The sequence below is a fragment of the Triturus cristatus genome, chromosome 10, assembly GCF_964204655.1.
Source record: "Triturus cristatus chromosome 10, aTriCri1.1, whole genome shotgun sequence".
Classification (NCBI taxonomy): domain Eukaryota; kingdom Metazoa; phylum Chordata; class Amphibia; order Caudata; family Salamandridae; genus Triturus; species Triturus cristatus.
The window spans coordinates 834,395,312-834,414,614 of NC_140593.1; the positions used below are offsets into that span (position 1 = coordinate 834,395,312).

The 19,303-nt window shown below is 43.8% G+C and overlaps 1 protein-coding gene across 1 annotated transcript in view; it reads right to left on the reverse strand.

The window, feature by feature from the left end:
- Positions 1 to 19,303, reverse strand: part of TRAP1 (TNF receptor associated protein 1) — a 204,799-nt gene that overhangs the window by 12,521 nt on the left and 172,975 nt on the right. Inside the window, exons 14-16 of the mRNA XM_085628450.1 lie at positions 12,258 to 12,396; positions 8,931 to 9,016; positions 4,674 to 4,819 (exon numbers count right to left, since the gene is read on the reverse strand). Coding sequence (XP_085484576.1) covers positions 4,674 to 4,819; positions 8,931 to 9,016; positions 12,258 to 12,396 — 371 coding nt within the window. The remainder of the gene's footprint in view (positions 1 to 4,673; positions 4,820 to 8,930; positions 9,017 to 12,257; positions 12,397 to 19,303) is intronic.

Sequence of the window (19,303 nt, forward strand, 5' to 3'; positions counted from 1 at the left end):
GGCAGTCTAATGCTGGAAACAAAGCACCGGGGAAGCAATGAGAAACCGCTTCCTCCGATGCTGTCCACCGCTCCGGTGGGAGGAAGTGTTGCGCATCATCTTCCAGAGTGGCAGACAATCACAAAGGACAAGTGGGTACTCAATATACTGCGTCATGGGTACTCGCTTCGTTTCAGAAGTCACCCCCCATCGATTCCTCCTGTCAAGTCATCCCAGCATCTAAAGCAGCTCAGAGAAGAGGTAGCGACGCTACTACTCAAATCTGCAATAGAGAAAGTGCCCATAAACCAGAGAGGAAAGGGAGTTTACTCCAGATATTTTCTCATCCAAAAGAGGAGTGTGAAGGTGGAGTTCAGACCCATTTTAGACCTACGGATACTGAACAAGCACATAAGAAAGGAAAAATTTCGCATGCTGGCGCTCCACCAAATATATCCTCTTCTCCGGATGGGCGATTGGATGTGTTCACTGGACCTTCAGGATGCATATTTCCATATTCCCATCCTAAGGAATCATCGAAAATTTCTCAGGTTTGTGGTAGGCAACGCTCACTATCAGTTCAAAGTCCTCCCATTTGGCCTGAAGTCAGCTCCTCGAGTATTCACAAAATGCGTGGCAGTAGTAGCGGCTGCTCTGAGGTGCGCAGGAGTCTTCGTCTATCCCTACCTAGACGACTGGCTAATAAAGGGCTCATCACCACAGAATGTGCGGACACAGCTGTCGCTATGCCTGAACTTATGTCGCAGGTTGGGTCTCAGAGTGAATGTCAAAAAGTCCAATTTTTCACCAACGCAGAGGATCCACTACCTGGGTGCAACTATAGACTCCGTAGTAGGAAAAGTGTTTCCTTCGGAGGAAAGACAGTCATCCATTATGCTAAAAGGCAGACAGATTATGACCAGCAATCTGTCGTCGGCAAGGCAAATCTCATCTCTGCTAGGGGCCATGGCATCCTGCATCTTCCTAGTGCCCAATGCCAGGCTAAGGATGCGTCCTCTCCAGCAAGATCTCGAGGACAAATGGGATCAAAGGAACTCCCTGTGGGAAGAAAAGGTTTGCCTCTCCTCTGCAGCCAAACAGTCAATCAAGTGGTGGCTGAAGCCAAGGAATCTGCAAGTGGGGATTCCCTTCCATCAAGAGCCCCCAACTCAGACCTTAATCACCGACGCATCCCTTCAGGGATGGGGTGCGCATTTTGGGACTCTGCAAACTCAAGGACGGTGGTCCAGCAGCGAGCAGTTGTACCACATCAACATGCTGGAGCTCAGGGCGGTCCACCTAGCCCTCAAAGCGTTCCTACCTGCGATAACGACGAGTACCATTCTAGTACAGACGGACAATACCACCACAATGTACTACCTGAACAAGCAGGGGGGTACTCGATCCAGAACGCTCTCGCTGGAAGCTCAGTCCCTGTGGCACTGGATCCTAGCAAGGAACATCTCATTGAAAGCGGTGCACCTACCAGGAGAACTCAACGTGCAAGCAGACTTGCTCAGTCGGCATTTTCAAGAGCCAGAGGACTGGGTAATCAACGACGAAGTGTTAGAAGACATCTTCGGGGAATGGGGGCGCCCGCAAGTGGACCTCTTCGCGGACGAGCAAAACACAAAATGCCGAGGCTTCGCCTCAAGATACCATCGACCAGGATCCCTAGGGAATGCCCTTTTGATCAATTGGTCAATGACATTTGTGTACGCTTTTCCGCCTCTCCCACTAATTCCCAAGGTGGTGACCAAGCTACAGAATTCATCTGCCAAGATGATACTCATAGCACCGGACTGGCCGAGGCAGTGGTGGTACACGGATCTCCTACACATGTCGATCCGCCCCCACAAGCGGCTGCCGTGCAGGCCGGACTTGTTATCCAAGATGCAGGGGAAGATTTACCATCCCAGCCTTCCCTCGCTGAGCTTAACAGCATGGCTCCTGAAGTCCTCCAGTATGGCCATCTGAACCTCCCTCAAGAGTGTATGTCCATACTGAAGGAAGCCAGGAGGCCTTCGACAAGACACTCCTACTTCTGTAAGTGGAAAAGATTTTATATATGGTGTGCTCAGCATCATTATGATCCCACTAAATGCCAGGAGGATGTAATTTTGCCCTATCTTCTACATTTAGCAAGGGCAGGGTTGAAATTTTCATCCATAAAGGTTCACCTAGCAGCCATAACAGCATACAGGCGTTCGCCTTCACAGCAGTCATTTTTTAAAGTGCAGGTAGTGAAGGATTTCTTGCAAGGACTCAAGAAAGTCTATCCCCCTGTTAGACCTCCCTCTCCTTCCTGGGAGCTAAACTTGGTTCTGTCGAAGCTCATGGGTTCGCCTTTTGAGCCTATTCATAAGGCTACCCTACAGCACCTCACATGGAAGACAGCATTTTTAATAGCCATCACTTCAGCACGGAGGGTCAGTGAGATACAGGCCCTCTGTTCTAAAGAACCCTACACTGTTTTTCATCTAAATAGGGTGGTGATGAGAACTCACCCTTCGTTCCTACCCAAGGTGGTATCGGAGTTTCATGTAAACCAAGCCATCTCCTTACCAACCTTTTTTCCCAACCCCTCCTCTCCGGCAGAGAGGGCGTTGCATTCTCTGGATGTCAGAAGGGTCCTAAAATTCTACCTAGATAGGACTAAGAATATCAGGAAATCTGACCAATTGTTTGTGAACTATGGGATTGTCCGTATGGGCTTTGCTGCATCCAAACGTTCCATTGCTAGGTGGATTGTTTCTAGTATTACTTTGGCCTACCAACTGGCTCAGAAACCATTGGGGGCGCGCCCTAAAGCGCATTCGACAAGAGGAAAAGCGGCTACCGCGGCTTTTCTCAATAATGTCCCACTCTCCGAGATCTGCAAGGCAGCCACTTGGAGATCTGTCCACACTTTTACCAGGCATTATTGTCTGGATTCGGACACCAGAGCAGACACTCAAGTAGGACAAGCCTCCTTGAGGAATCTGTTCCAAACATAATCATTTTCATGATTCTTTTTCTCCATGGGTGATACAACCTTAGTTTCATTTGCCTGCTGGTGGAAGGGGAGCTTGCTACTCTATTCAGTGCTTATGACTATTGATGAGGATCCCCTGGAAGAGAAGGGTAAGTTACTTACCTGTAATCCTAGTTCTCTTCCAGGGGTATCCTCATCAAAGTCATAAGCAACCCACCCACCTCCCCAGGCAAATGAGAAGAGGTGTATTATTCATTATGGAAAGGATATATCTTTGTGTTTAGGACTACGGTCCCGCAAAGAACAACTGACCTAACTGTCACCCCTGAGGCATGATGGGATATGGAAGTCAGGGCTGCCTTAAAGGCACGGTGCCAGTTTTTACCTGTACAGGGCTTTTTAGTCTCTATGGTATTATATTGCAATGCAGCCTGCAGGCTGGCAATGTGTTGTACATCTGTGTTTTTCCACAGTTTGTTCTCTTTATTTTTTGCTTTCTCATGAGTGTTTACCGCATTAAAAAAAAAAAAAAAAAAAAGAGATTTAGGTGTATTGTTATACCTTTATATATATATATATATATATATATGTGTGTTATTGGATGTGTATATTTACATTGCCTAGCCTTTTATGGGAGCTGCATTTGCTTGGAAAAAATGATATATGTTTATACATATACAGAGCTGTATATATGTATGTTTTTTACATATATAATTTTATTATTTCCGGGGTCCCCGCACATGGGCGGGAATATTCAGTGCTTATGACTTTGATGAGGATACCCCTGGAAGAGAACTAGGATTACAGGTAAGTAACTTACCCTTATTTTTCTTCATTATAACACATAAGAGGACCCCTCAATACATGATTTACACGATGTGCTCTGTACAAAACATTCTCTTGTCAGTCATTTAATAAATTATGATGTCAATGTACACTAGAAACTCAACCATCCAGATGGTGCAAATAACTTACTGCCTCTAAGTTTGCTATTGGCCTTGTTGGGTGGGAGAAGCATGAACGCTTATAAATTCATGTTTGAAAACTATCACTTGAAAAAAAACAATACTTCTCAATGCACTAATGTATTCTGATGAATTAAGGTGAAATGCTACTGCGTGTTGATGTAATACACTTTTTGAATTTCGAAGAGACTTTATCATATTTTTTACACTTTTGTTGATAAATGACTTTGAAAATGAAACAAATTCTAAAAGTAAGTGGTGCAGGACATCCTAATTGCTTCTTTTCTTTTACTTCAGTTAGCATGCAAAAAAATGCTTGCCCATTTATTGAACATGTTCCTGAATGTTAGTGCTCAATCAAGTAAAAAGCAGCCTAGCGCTACTGTTGACCAAGGAGGAGCATGTGGAGATCAGGAGGGCTGCAAGTGCCCCCCGGATTGTACTTTGAGTCTTACTGGACTTGCTCCTGATCTCATTTAAACACATCCAACCTAACCACTATTGCTTCACCGTATCTTCAAAAATCGGTTTGGCCTCATCTCGCTGTTGCAAGTGTGACTCTTATATTTCTCCTTCTGTCTATCTCACTATACTAGCCAGTCGATTCCTCCCAACACTTTCCCAGCTCTTCCTTCTTACGTTTTAGCAACACACATACACCTTATGTAAACTTATTGATCCTATCTCTCTTACAATCATTTGACCACATCTTTCAAGTGCTTCCAACCCAGAGTTAGTTAACACAAGCCTCTCACCCTGTGTTTATTTCCAACGTTGGCTGCATGATCTGAGCTCGCTCCTCACTTGTCTTTGCTAGCTGCTGTGTGCGCAGGAAATGGCGTGCCGCTCCCATCTCTAGCACGGTGATCATTGCTGGGTGGGTATCTAACCTTGGAGTTACCTTAAAATGTTAAGAGTAAAAGACACAAGAAAATAGTAAACCAAAATATAAATGACATGTAAAATATAATTTCTACAAATACGTAAAAAAGCCTTCCAAATTGGGCACAGTTTTGCTACAAGCTGGATGTGGAAGTTAGAATATTTGAGAGAGAATAATAAAAAACAAGGTGGAGAGGTTCAATAAAGGATGGGTGAAGTTGTAAAGCGTTAAACTGAAAGATGGGCTGATCGGTGACATGGAAACCAGACAGAGAGGTATAATGGAAGAAAAACAGAGGTGGTATGAAAAACAGAGGTGGAAAGAGACAGGCATAGGTGAAAAGGTGTAAAGTAAAAAAAAAAAAAAAGACAGGCAAATATGTGGAACGAGACAGGAGGAGAACAGAAAGGAGGCAGTTGGAGAGGTGGAAAGATGAAGAAGGGAAGGTGGAAAGTAGCAGGTGCAGAGGAAAGAGGCAGAGAGGTGGAAAGAGATAGGAAGAGGTGCACTCATGACCGCTGTCAATTTTAACTGTTTTCCTTTTCACCTCTCCAGTTTTCTGTCATTTCACCTGCCCACCTCTTCTGCTTCTCCACCAGCGACACTGATGACACCATCTGTCTCTTTCAATCAATTCACTAGAAAACCCATGATGGTTCACGTTTTAACATGCTTCCCACCAAAATCTGCTATTGATGCATCCAAGCGCACCATATTCACTCCTCAAATTCCTTAAAACCACTGAACAGGAGGGGCTTACTTAGCACTGTATGGATGGAACATATTTTTTGTGAATGGGAAAAGCATCAGAAATGACACTACAGGTATCAGAACACGTGGAGAATATCTTCTTTATAAACTGTTTGCATTCTCAAGTCTGTAAAGATTTTAAAGCTGGGGATTGTGGCAGCCATGGACAGAATGTGTCAAGCAAATATGTTTTGAAAGACTGATGGTTCAAATTAAAATTGAATACAAGAGCTCCGTTTAGGTAGTGGTATTACTGAGCAGTGAACATTATTCCCCAACACCTTCTTTAAAAGAGGTCCTATGGGTTTGTCCTGAGCTACCCTTTGCCCCCAAGCATCTACCAGTGTAGATTTTGCTTTTGACCCATCAGCTATTCTATTTTGCACAACATGAGGACTCCAAGCTTAATGTACGAACAGGCAGGTGGCAAATAGTGGTGCCTATTGCGCGCCAACGTTTTGCAACCTGTCTGCAATTTTGTGAAGCAACCTGTGTACTTTTAGGTTGCTATACAAAAATATTCATTTGCAGAGGGTAGCAGAACAACCGGCTCCATGAATATTAATCCGGCATATCACTATTTGTGGGCCCCAGTGATTAGTATCTGGTCTGCAAGGGACTAAGGACCTCCATCTCTGCTTTTGTATTTCCAAACAGGTTTTTCTTTTTGAAAAAGCAGCATGTGTTCCTTCTGCTTTAAAAAATGTTTCTTGTTTGGGAAGACATCAGGGAGCATGCAGTGAAATCACCCCTGAAAGTGCTCCTTTGAAGGCCTTATTGACGATTCCCAAAAGGGAACCCATCCAACTTCTATTCAAGTGCATGTCACTTTTCAATGGTGGTTGCAAAGCATTGATACATTTCATTGCGATTCCCAATTAGGAGGGGATGCTGCTTTCATGGCCCCTTCCTAACTGCGATTTGGAATGATTCATTTTGTGGGTGAGAAAAGCTTTAGTAATCATGTACTAGAGGGGGTTTGCAAATTGCAGGTTTTGTACAGCTGACCCCTAGTTTTGAATTCGAATCCCTCCAATTGTCCCTTTGAGATTGATTTTGAATTTGTGTATGGGGTCCGTTTCTCTTCTTCCATTTGTGAAAAGAAATAAAGGCTCTAGACCACATAATTCCAAGTCTGACCAGGGAACAATAGCCACTTCTTTGAAATAACTAAGCAAAGGAATGAAATGTAAGGACTTCAAGTTACATCATGTTTACACCTACCTGTAGCGATGCACTTTATTTTCCTGTTGCAATCAAGTTGCTAAAAGCTATCAAAACCAGAAATTTGATTGAATTTAAAAATAGAGACTGTGACTAAAACCTCTAAATGTCATCTAGCTTGGGCCCACTGACTTTCCCAGCACTCCTGTAGGGGTGTCATTCGTAGCCTACAGATAAATGAGCAATGCCGTTACTCCCAGAGGAGATTGAAAGGTTTAAAAAATGTCTTACTTACTGGACTTCAAAGAATATATGAGCATCCTCTTTTATAAAGAAGAAAAAAAATCAAAGAGCCCACTAAGCACTTCACACTTGTTGCAAAAATCAGGCACTTCAAGGGATCAAATATATTTCTGAATCGACAGAGAGCCAGAGCTACTGAATCACTGAAGTCGCGCGTTGCACTGCTTGGTTGGTCATGTCAATGGTTTGAGAATATATGTGCCAGTCAACGAGCTATGATTAGACTTAAGAGATTTCTAATATGGATTGACAGCCATGAACACTGAACATGTGAAAGCAAGAGGTGATTACTTACGTCCTGATGAAAGAGCCAAAAAATGATACTTCCAATTGTCATTGGCATACTTTAAGTGCTTCTTGTATATGAGAAGAATAAATACAATTCAGTATTCCAACAGAGAGGAAGAAGTAGTACTGAGAATAAAAATAAGCCACTAAACAAGGAAACAAAAGAGGAGGCACCAGAAACCTAACAAAATATTCCCCAAAAACCTACAATTCAACAAATGCTCTGTGGTGGATGGGTAGAGTGACGCTGGAAGCCCAGTTATGGAACTCTGATATCTTGACCAGGGGGAAGCAAATAGAAGGGCATACGAAATGGGATCTACTGGGTATATCAAAGGTGGGGCATGTCTGGTGGGATGATAAGACTATATCATTTTCTGGACTGCAGCACAATACAAAATAACGGCTAGTTAGTACCTCCGATACCTGCAAATGCCTTACATCATTGGGGCTTCCCTGACCACCCATGTGGTGTCACAAATATACTCCACGCTGCAGAACAACAGTCTCTCCCCATCTTGACTGCCTTAGGGCTAAATGGGAGAAGGACCTGGGTAAGATGGAGAACGTTTACTGGGTTATGGCCTGTCGGCAGCCCTGTGAGGTGGCAATATGGGCTGGATGCAACTGAAGATACTGCACCGGGCGTACTTGACGAGGTCGTTTCAGATGGGAAAATCGAGGACTGATCATGTGCACATGGATAATGGGGTACACTGCTACACACGATCTGGGGATGCCTGATGATCTGAGGGGAGGTAGGGAACAGAATCTAGGCAACTCTAGGCGCAACTATAGACCTCACCCCACAACTACTGGCCTTGGGAGTTCGGGGAGATCAGACTCTGAACCACGGCACGCTCCTCTTTGGTAATGTAGCCCTGACGAAGCACGACATGATCTGATCAGGAGATGGGGAAGTGCTGTGAACCCCAACGGTACAGGACTGAGGGGGACCGGTTGGTTGGTCCTGGAGGGCTGAGAAACTGACATACCAGGCACAGGGATGTCCACAAAAAATTGACAAAACGTAGGGCACATGGCAAATGGTGGAAGTCATGGGCTTCTAAGAGTCTTGGTGGAGCCCTGGCAGATGGAAGGTACGGGGTACATAAGGGTCACAAATTAGATTGAACCTTTTTAATTGTTTTTCCGACCCAAGTGTGCACCTGCTGACCTATATGCACAATTACATAATCAGGTGTTTATGTGTGTCTCAGGGAAGGGAAATGTTGGTATAATGACTGAACTAGCCTGTTTCGAACAGAGGTTTCGTTTTAAATGAATCTTTTGTTCATTGTTAGCACGGCAGTCATGTTTTCGGTGTCAAAACTCTATAAAAAGATTTTTAAAACTACACATGCTTTATTACAGGCTAAATTAGCAAACTTCCTCCTAAAAAAGCACGAAAAATAAGAGGATGTTGGATGCTATGGCTACCTTTATTATAAGGCTCGCTATATCAATACATCTCTGGTCTTTAGTGCCACTCTTATAAAAAAAAAATTAATAACTAAAACAGAACTGCTCCAAGAGGCCTCCCTATCACTAGATGAAATGCAAGCATGTGCAAAATGAGGAGCTCATGGAGGCAAACTTTACGGTTTTGTAGTTGGAAACTCACTTTAACGTTAGTGATTCTCATTCCCAGCACATTCCTCATCCATGCTAGCAGGTCCTCGGTCTCCTTCTCAGACAAACGCTCAGTTCCTGCGAGAGAAAAGACACAATTACCACAAGAAGTACCTACTCTGTTCTGGCTACTGGAATCACAATCATCACTGTGACTGCAGGGACCGAGTCTGCCTACTTACTGACTGCAGGCTTTTCACTTGAATCACTCTATGCTCATACAAGTACAACTTACACTTTAAGAAGTGCCATCAGTGTGGCTATAATGCTTACTGCACAGTTCCACAAAGAACTTGGTAATGCACTGTCAAACCACAAGTTAGAGATAAACAAGTGAAATATTCCGGCCTATCGGGTAGGCAGCACTAATCAAAACTATTGAAGTAGTCTAAAATACTGAAGGGTTCCTCCAAAAATGTGCTTTTTCTGAGCATGCTGCCTAATCCCTGGCTGTTAAAGTCTATCCTTTTCTCACACGGCCTCCTGTCCATCCTTTTAAGAGTATAGGTTGTAGTTGCTTCCCACAGCTCCTAACTACAATTGTACTAATCATGCCCATGGTTTAAGTTGTCAGAAAACCGTGCTGCTAGAAAGAAGTGTCATGGCCATTTTTGGCTTCATTAAGATTAGATGAAAAACGTTCAAGGATTAATGTGAGGGTTAGAAATTGTATTTATTTTTGTGGAGAAACGAGGTCAAGATTAGAGCTTCCAGTGCTCCTTAGTCAACCCCATGGAGGTTGCGTGTGGCTGGCCCTTATCAATATTACAAGTCCCCCAATGCCAACATGAGGGTGTTCTTAGAAATTCACTGACCATAATAGTATAACATTAGCAAAGGGAATGGACTCAATTTAACAAAAATGTCACATATTCAGTTGCAGAATAAGGTGTGTTTCGGTATACCATCGGTAAAGTCCACCATTCATTTTCAGACCGGCATCATGGTGCTGGGATCAACTGCCAATATACCAAGACAGGTGCAGCTGCCGATGAACCTGCCACTTCTTCCAGGCTTTCCAATTGTAAGTAATCCTCTTTAAGTGGGACAATCTCAGATTCCTGAGCTGTGAGGCCATGGAATGATACATGGGGTTGGTTGTTTTGTGTAAATGAGAAAAGTTGACAACTTAAAAAAAACAACAAAAAAAAGGAGGCCCCTTCACAATGAAACATTTTCTAGAATTAGATTTAGAATCTACTACCTTTAGTCTTTATCTAGGAAACCCGCCATATCTAAATCAATCTAGGGAGCTCAAGGCTTAGGAGCAATAACTCTCTACATTTGGAAAACTATAAATACAAATCATCTCTGGCATCGAGCTATCCATTTATCAGTGCTTTGAAAAGCCTCCAAGTCTTTTTTTTTCCACCTTAAGACCGCCAACAAACCTTTTGATACACCTAATTGGCACCAATAACCCACACACTATGCTGCTAGCATTGCACTGCAGCCCTTAAGAAGAATGCTGAAACAGCATCTTTTCTTACTCCATTTCAAGGTAATCAAGAGAAGCACAGGGTCTATTGTATTATCCTGATTTTATCTCACAATTGTTCAGTTATTTATTTCAAATTCTCTGCTGTTTCCTATATCTTTCTTTACTTATGAAATGTTTTCCTACAATTCCAGGTACTGACCAGCTCTCCATATTTTCTGTAATTTGTGCTTCTACATGTAAAGCGTGCCAATGCCTTTTGGGGCTGCAGAGCTACAGAAGAATATTGAACATGGATGAAACTTGGTATGCCTTATACTTTGCCTCTTTAGCCACAGAAAGTAATTTAAATGCTTGTTAATGGATCAAAACGTAGCACTATGGCAAAGATGTTAAGCGGTGCCAGTGCCTTTGTCACTGCAACTTAGACATGATACAGTGAGATTCTACGTACCCCGGGCAGATTCTGCGCCACTCAGAAGCCTAAAGCCAGAATTTTCCTCACAAAGACAGGACTTTTTTTGGGTCACCTTGATTTCCAAGATTTTGTTGTGGTAGAAGTGGAATATAGTTTATCAATAATTGACCAGGATCAGCTATTGGTTTATTCATGAGGGTGTGACAATGGATTGTTTCAGGAAGCTTTAAAGAGAACTGTGTATGCAGAGCAAATTCATCACATTCCTATTTGTGATGTCAATGGATGTTGGTAGGAGTTGGCAATTTGTAGGCTTTGATTGTTGGGGCAAACATAACCACTTGCTCTATTACACTATGTCCTAAAACAGGAAACTATAACTGGAATAGGGATCGTGGGGTAAAGAAGGTGGGTACAGAGTGGGCTCTGTATTTTTCAGTATAAAGTTAAAGACTTTACATAATTTGGAATAAAATCCTGTAGAGCCTCACTGTTTTACAAAGGTAGTCTTTATAGATTTCTGTCTGGTCATTTTCTGAAGGATGCTATAGGTCTCCCGTGTCTGGGGAAAGGCTTTGTAAATTAACTTTGCAAAGTACATCCTATTTGTTGACGGCTTTATGGCAACCCATTAAATGCATTTTATTAAGCTTGATCTTCACACATCAGTTTGCAACAGCGATGCTCCCGCTTGAGACTGTTCCTAATATGTTTGAGATGATGTGGTGGAGGTGGTCACGCTGTGCCAATAGGATGGGGATGTTGTGTGTTAACACCACATCTGTAGGAAGATCTTAGAAAACATTTAACTCAATTTACAAAATTGCCTGACACAGATTTTGCTACAACATTAATGAAAGAGTGGTGTGTCAAATTTTATAGAAGAACTTTTAGTGTAAAATAAGTTTGATCACTGGGAACACACTCTCAAGTGTATGCCTTGTATGTATTTTGTAGGAGAAACCCAATAGTATTCCTGTTCTCATTAAACACAGCCTTGTCTTCCAATAGAATTAAATAACCCTACATTGGAATTATCTTGGTTGTGTTCAGCAAGTGCAATGTTATTTTGATCATTTTTTCCAGGAAAGCGAGAACATACACTGGCTGCTGATAGATCACTGCAGTACTTTGCAAACCTTTTGTGTTCATTCTACTGTTTATTTTATATGGTCTGTGTCTATTTTATACAGCACTTTCTACTAATAAGTGGGGTGCTAATGATCAGAAGGTTGTAGCATTTATCTATATTTTATACAGTCCAAGTCCATTTTATATAGCACTTTCAACTAGTAAGTAGGGCACTAATGGTCAGAAGGGTGTTGCATTTATTTTTCGTCCTCTTGTGGGGAGTGTTTCCATATCCTGAGTGATTTGTGGACTTTGCAACCATGCACCAAAATGGAGACTAGAAATGGCAGGGGTTTAGCTGACAAGGAGTTGAGTGAGACATTGTAACTCACCTGGCCGGCTATCCTCAAATTTTTCTTCCTTGTAGTGATCAACAACAATATCAGTTTCCACAGATATCAGTTTCTTTTTGTCGAACTCCCGTAAGTGCAGCAGGGTCAGCTCATCAAATTGTTCATAACAAAAGAGCACCTGTTAAAAAAAAAGTATCATTTCTTAAGAGCGGGCATATCACTTCTTTGAGGGTTGTCCGATGAGCTCAGTACATTTTTCGGTGAATATTGCATAGAGAGGGAGAGAGAACAAAGAGAGAGAGAGAGAGAACAAAGAGAGAGAGAGAGAACAAAGAGAGGGAGAGAGAACAAAGAGGGAGAGAGAACAAAGAGAGGGAGAGAGAGAGAGAGAGAGTGTGTGTGTGTGTACACACACACACTTCCACCATCTCTTGTGGGGTGTGTGATACGGTTCGAAAAATTACAGAATGGACCTGACTGCAAGCATACATTATATATCAGTATACACATTAGATATTTCAACCCAAAACACTGCCTTTCTTTTATTACTGAATCCAGTGTGCGAATACAGCTAGCCTACATTCTGAATTGTACAGTTTAAAGTCTATAAAAGCCCTACATTTTAGCAAGCACCTTTAATATTTTGAGGAGTAAACATCATGCATAAACAGTTATCAGAGGAGAGATAAGGAAGTCTATTTAAGATAAATGCAGTCAATTACCATTGAAACAGGTCAATAAAAGTTTTTTTTTTTTTTTACATAGGATGCCAAAAGTCTCGACACATACAAAATTGTTAGCAAGAATTAAACTCACATTAGTAAAAGTTAACTGAAAAATGCTCCTTTTGAGCATCACGGCTACCACATGTCAAGGTAAACTGTAAAGCTCTCACAATCACCAAGACCACTTGCTGAATGTCCCCGAATAACCGGGTGAGCGATTCTATGCAGTTAAGTTTTTTTTGTAAGAACACTACTGTGTGTGCCATGTCACTGTGCAATATATACAGAGTATTACACAACCAAACAAATAAACATCTCTGTGCCTTTTATCTGTCTGCATGTAACACTTAGCTGTAAGACCAAAGATACTGGCATATTCTTCTAACCCTTTTTTTTTTTTAATAATACATCTATCACCATGTAATCCTTAAACTACTGAACACGATGTGTTGGTGCTAACATTCTCTGTACGTCACTCCAGGTGCTATCTGTGCTATTTAAATATCAAAAATGAATAAATACACTATTCAGACTATTGAATAGCAGTTTAAAAAGTACACAAGTGGGTGATCCTGCTTGACCCAATCCAGACGTTCTATCTGCTGAAGTTCTTAGAATATCACAAAAGGGGATCACTAAAATATGGCATGTTCGAGCTAGAGAGATAAAAGCAGAACTAGCTAAAGTTTTATTTTAAGAAATATTATTTTTTTTCTTCCATGTTACACAAACCCTTTTACATGTAAACTTCTAAACTAAGTACAGCCGTGTTAAATTGTAATCTGTAAAAACCTTTACGAAGATTAGTTCACTTTCGAAAGAAACATAAAAAGTTAAATTAGGTTTGCTTTGTGGAAATGTATCAGTAGAATCCTATGGGTTTCTGTAAATTGTGTGCAACAATAAGAAATAGATTGAGGAGTGTTCCATAAGACGCTTAGTTGTAAGCACATCACAGAAATGCCCTCTTACATTTTAGCAGTATTTCGATTGGGTCTCAATATATTTCTGCCTTCCAGAAATTACAATGGCTGCCAATCTCTGAAAAACCCACTTTAGAATTCTATATGTCTTAGGAATAAAGATACTTTAACAGTACACGTCACTTTGTCACAATCTCGCCAGGGAGTTAAAATTAGCAACGTTTTGCATTAGAGTATTACAATTGTTAGAGGATGAGAAAAATGCCCTAAAAAAGTAAAGCAGCGTATACCCTAACAATCTTGATTGATATGTATGAAACTGAAACCACCCTTATGGTGTCCATTTCTTTAGGAGTAATTACACCATATCCACATGTGGCGTATGCCCGCCTCATGGATGTATTAAATATATCACAGATCCCCCAAAAAATAAGTATGTGCCATTTTCCTTTCAGAGTCAATAGTAAAAAGGTATAGTAATATTTCTTGGAAGACCCCTTCAATGGGGTGGAGGGCGATATCCTGTCACTGGTGCAGACAGGCTGTAGGAAACTGGGCTTTTGTTCCAGTACCATTCTCCTGCCCCTCTCCCTCCACCCCACATTTTTTGCCTAGTACTAGATGCAACCTTGACTGAAGTGTACTGGGTTCCTGCTAACCAGGTTCTCAGTGCCAGATCTCTTTCCCAAAACTGTATAATTGTTTCCCCAATTGGCAATACCTTTAGCACTCCCTGTAAGTCCCTAGTAAATGGTACACCTGGTACCGATGGCAAGGAGAATAGAGAGGGTACCTAAGGTCTGCCGCCTGCATTGTGCCACCCTAAAGGACCCCTCACTACACTAGTGCAAACTGCCATTGCAGGTTGTGTGACATGGTGCAGAGAAAAGTGAAGACACAAATAACAAGGCACACCTCCTGTGTGCTATGTCGGCAGAGACTGCACGTAATATAAGTAAATCACCCCTACAGCAGCTTTACAGTCCTAAGGCAGGGTGCATTATATTACATGTGAGGACATATCTGCATGAGCAGATATGCCCCTGTGAAGTCCATGTCGACTTTTGGACACTCCCAGTGAACACATAAAGCCATCTTGAGTTTATATACTGGGCACTGGTGATTAGGAGTTCCCCACCTACATAATGGCTTCACTGAAACTAAAGATGTTTGGTATAAAAAAAAAACTTGTATTAATAAGCCCACACTGATTCCAGTAATGGATGTGTAAGTAACATGCACCCAGAGGGCACCATAGAGGTGCCCCCTGAAGACCTAAAGAGGGTCTTTAAGGGGTGCAGCACGAATTGTGGCTCCCTAAGGGACCCCTCACCAAATACAGACTGCCACTGCAGGCTGCGTGTCTTGGTGCAGACATAAGTGAAAAGACAACATGGAACACATCCCTGTGTCCCATGCCCACAGACAATGCATACAATATAGGTAAGTTACCCCCTACAGGAGGTCTTACAGCCTTAAGCCAGGGTGCACCGTACTACAATGTGTGGACATAGCATGAGCAGATATGCCCTTGTGCTGACCAGTTCCATTACTGCAAGTACAAGTGACCAGGGAAGCTATTTTAAGTACATGTGCAGGACACTGGTGAAAACTGGGTCCCCAAGCTGCATGGTGGATTCACTGAAACCAGGGATGTTTGGTATCAAACATCTTGTATTAATAAGCCCTCACTGATTCCAGTGTTGCACTAATTACAACATGCATCCAGAGGGCACCTTAGAGATGCCTCCTGAAAACATAACCAATTACTGGTGTCGTAGCGAGCCTGCCACCCCAGATGAGTTTCTGACCCCCCAGGGACGAAGGCCTTTTCTCTCACCCCATCAGGATCAAAGGCTGCTCAGGCAGAGGGTGTTTACACCCCCTCCTACAGGATGACCTGGGAATTAGCATGTGAAGTCAGGGAGCTTCACAGAGCCCACCAGCTTTAGTATGCGAATCTGGCTTCCCTCACAGGAAAGGATGCCAGCCTCCCTTGACCATTTGGTGCCTGGACAAAGCGGGAAAATAAGTAGTCAGAGAGGGGTGTTCACCTTCATGCTAGTTCTACACCTATGGTGGGCTACCTGAAGTGGAGACGAAATATCATAGTCTGCCATCCTAGTGATGGCAAACTTAGGACTTGTCCTGCAGCTGCTGTGTCTCCAAAGCCTGGGAGACCTGCCAGCACACTATAAACCAGGAACTCCAGTGGAGTTTCTTCCTTGCATCCTGCAGGCAACCAAAGAGATGCTGGACTGCCAACAACCATACACCTGAAAGCACCACTACCGCCTACCCCAAGCTAAAGTGGGCTAACGTTGCACTGTGGACTTACCGAGGCCGCCTGTAGCCTCTGTTTGGAAGCCCCCTTGACCGCTAGTGCTCCTGGTGATGAAAACCCAATGCCTAAAGACACCTCTGTAACAGTCGCCTCTGGCCCATGAAGAAGAGGACCAAAGGTGTCACAACGTCCCCGAGCATCATGAGGTCTGAGGCCCTCAGTTGCTTCAGCCAGACTAGCCTCCCAGTCCAAACCTGCAGCCTCTTTTCATGAAGACCGATCCCCGTAGACTAACATTGGGCACCCAACGCTGTATTGCACCTCTGCACCTGGCCACCCTAGTGCCACCCGGTGTGACCTCTTGGTGTTGCCTTGGGCCCTGCCAAATACTCACCTTAAGTCCAGGAGATTGGTCTCGTAAGTTGCTGTACTTTACCTGTATGACAGATTTGTTTTTTCCTCATATAGGAAAACATTGCAGCCCATGATAACTTAAAGTATTTCTATCTCTAGACATACTTACCTGATCGTATTAAATGAGGTGCCTAAATATATATAAAGAAACGTGTATTTTTTATAAATTGGTGTGATCTCCTTGTTGAGTCAAGTGTACCATTTTTATTAACTATGCGCGTATTTCCAAATGTCTAACACTCCTCTCTGATAAGCCTAAGGCTGCTCTCCCACACTACCTACTAGAAGAGCACCTTGGGATTGCTAGAGCAATACCCGGACCACGCATAAGGGAATACCTGGGCTATTTGCACAGTATACCTCTTTTTGGTATACTATATAAAGAACCAGCTTCCTACAGGGGGAAGCCTCGTCGCATATCAAAGGCGGCAGAGTCCTTTGAAGCCTCCTGCCGTGATATGCTGAATACTTAGCCATCCTGCTTGGAGGAGGTGACAACACCTCCGGCCGGAGCAGGCACTGTTTCTGTCCTCAGAGCCTGCAGGGGATCAAAAACCTGTCTGTGGTGGCAGGCTGGTCTACAGCAGTCAGCCAGTACACTAGAGATTGGTAGGTTTTCAGGGGGCACCTCCAAGATGCCATATAGGTGCATTTATTAATAAATCCATCACATGAATCAGCGTGGGCTTATTAATACGAGGTGTTTGATACCAAACATCTCTAGTTTCAGTGAAGCCATCATGTAGCTGGGGAACTCTTAATCACTAGTGCAGTACATATACTCAAGATGGCTTCCCTGTTCACTGTCCATGTCCATGAATCTACATGGACTTTACAGGGGCGTATCTGCTCATGCAGATATGTCCTTACATGTAATATAATGCACCCTGCCTTAGGGGTGACTTACTTATATTACATGCAGTGTCTGCAGATATGGCACACAGGAGTGATGCCGTATTGGGTCTTCACTTTTCTCTACACCATTTCATACAGACTGCAATGGCAGTGTGCAGGAGTGTGGTGAGGGGTACCGAAGGGTGGCCCAATACATGCTACAGCCCTAAGGGACCCATTCAGTCTCCCTGTCCTAGTGTGAGAAAGTGCCTGTTGGACCTACGTCCTAGGGGTAGCTTGGCTCAGGTCAACAGGCTTTCATCTCAACATGGTATCTCGTGCTTGCATCCTACCCAGCTCGCAATCTAGCGCAACACCACTCAAAAAGGACACTACACAGAATAAATTTAAAATTTACTAGAAGTCTTTATCTCTTTTTAGTAAACTCGGGTATTCAATTTCACACTACAACCTGAAACATTTCATTACATTTCCAGATGAACGTTCCCCTTTATCTTGGGGTAAAACATGACATTACAATTCAAAATAATCTTTTCATCAAACTTTTTAGAATAAACACTCTGTTACATTTCAGAATAACATTTCCGGGCATTACTCGAACAACAACGGACCTGGAATATTACTTCTAGCTCAGCACATATCTAAACACTCTAGGTGGGTTCCACATGGCACCGGGACTCTGGAGGGACGACTAACTCCTTGCAGACTGCACACTGTAAAACACTCCCCGATCCCACAATTCAGGGTAACCCTTAGTCTAATGAGGGTTCGTCTGATAACTGGCTGCCCTGGGTATCAGGTTTCCTGGCCCTTAGACTGTCATTCCCCTCTGCTCCTGACATATACAAACTATCGGGACATCGGAAGTACTGTTGGCAATCAATGGGCTACTTCCATCCAGGTAACTGTTAGAGTGTTTGACCACTGAAACTACTCCACCCTCGTTACGCTATAAATCTAAGCGCTTTCTGATACTGGAGCTTAACCCACCACCTCCCACAACAGACGGGAGTCTCCTTTCTAATTCATTCTGGTCACGGGCATGGTTGCGCTATGCCGCCAGTAAATACATCAGGCTCTGATGGCCTTCCCCCTCTCAAGCCTTGACAAAGAATTCCCCAGCGCCCACTTCTCTCTCCCTTCTCCCGCGCTGCAATACCCCGCTTACTGTCCACCAGTGATGTCCTCCTCCTGGAGCTCGCGATTCTGCGAGACGTGTTCCCTCGCCCTTGACACGGAGCCGGAAGGGGTATCACGGGGGAATCCTCACACGAGTGAAAGGAACGATAATTCACATCCTCGGGGCCACCTCCCACAAGGGGTTCCCCCACATATGCACTTCCCTTCACTGACGGGAGCCTTCTTCCTTCGTTGACGGAGGGCACTCCCCCTTCTGAGGCAGAACCTCTTCCTCACCGGGCACCCGACTGGTAGGCTCCGTTGTCGGCCGTCCCACTGCTCCTGCTGCTCCAACCCGGAACAGCGCGTCTTGCGTGGGCGCGGCCTCCGCTCTCGTACAACAACCAGGGGGCGGCGCTCCGGCCCCCTCTCAGGTGACTCGGGCAGCGACCTCACTGCCGCTCCGCTTGCACTTCCTGACTGTTGGCTTCTCTAGTCCGACAGTCGCGTCGCTCTCGCTCGCCCGCCACACACCTGGGCCCGACCCCTCTCCTCAGGCCACTCGATGACGGCGGACTACAGCCGAAGATCACCAGGTAACCTCTCGACCTGACAAAAGGGTGGCGGCCAGGGTTCGAAGGCAGAACTCGTGGAGGGAGGGGAGGTTGAAGTAAAAGGGGCCGGTCCTCTCACGGCACCGTGGCTGAGGCTGAAGGGACTCTCAGGGCATGGGCACATACATCATTCCCCTATGTCTGAGAAGGT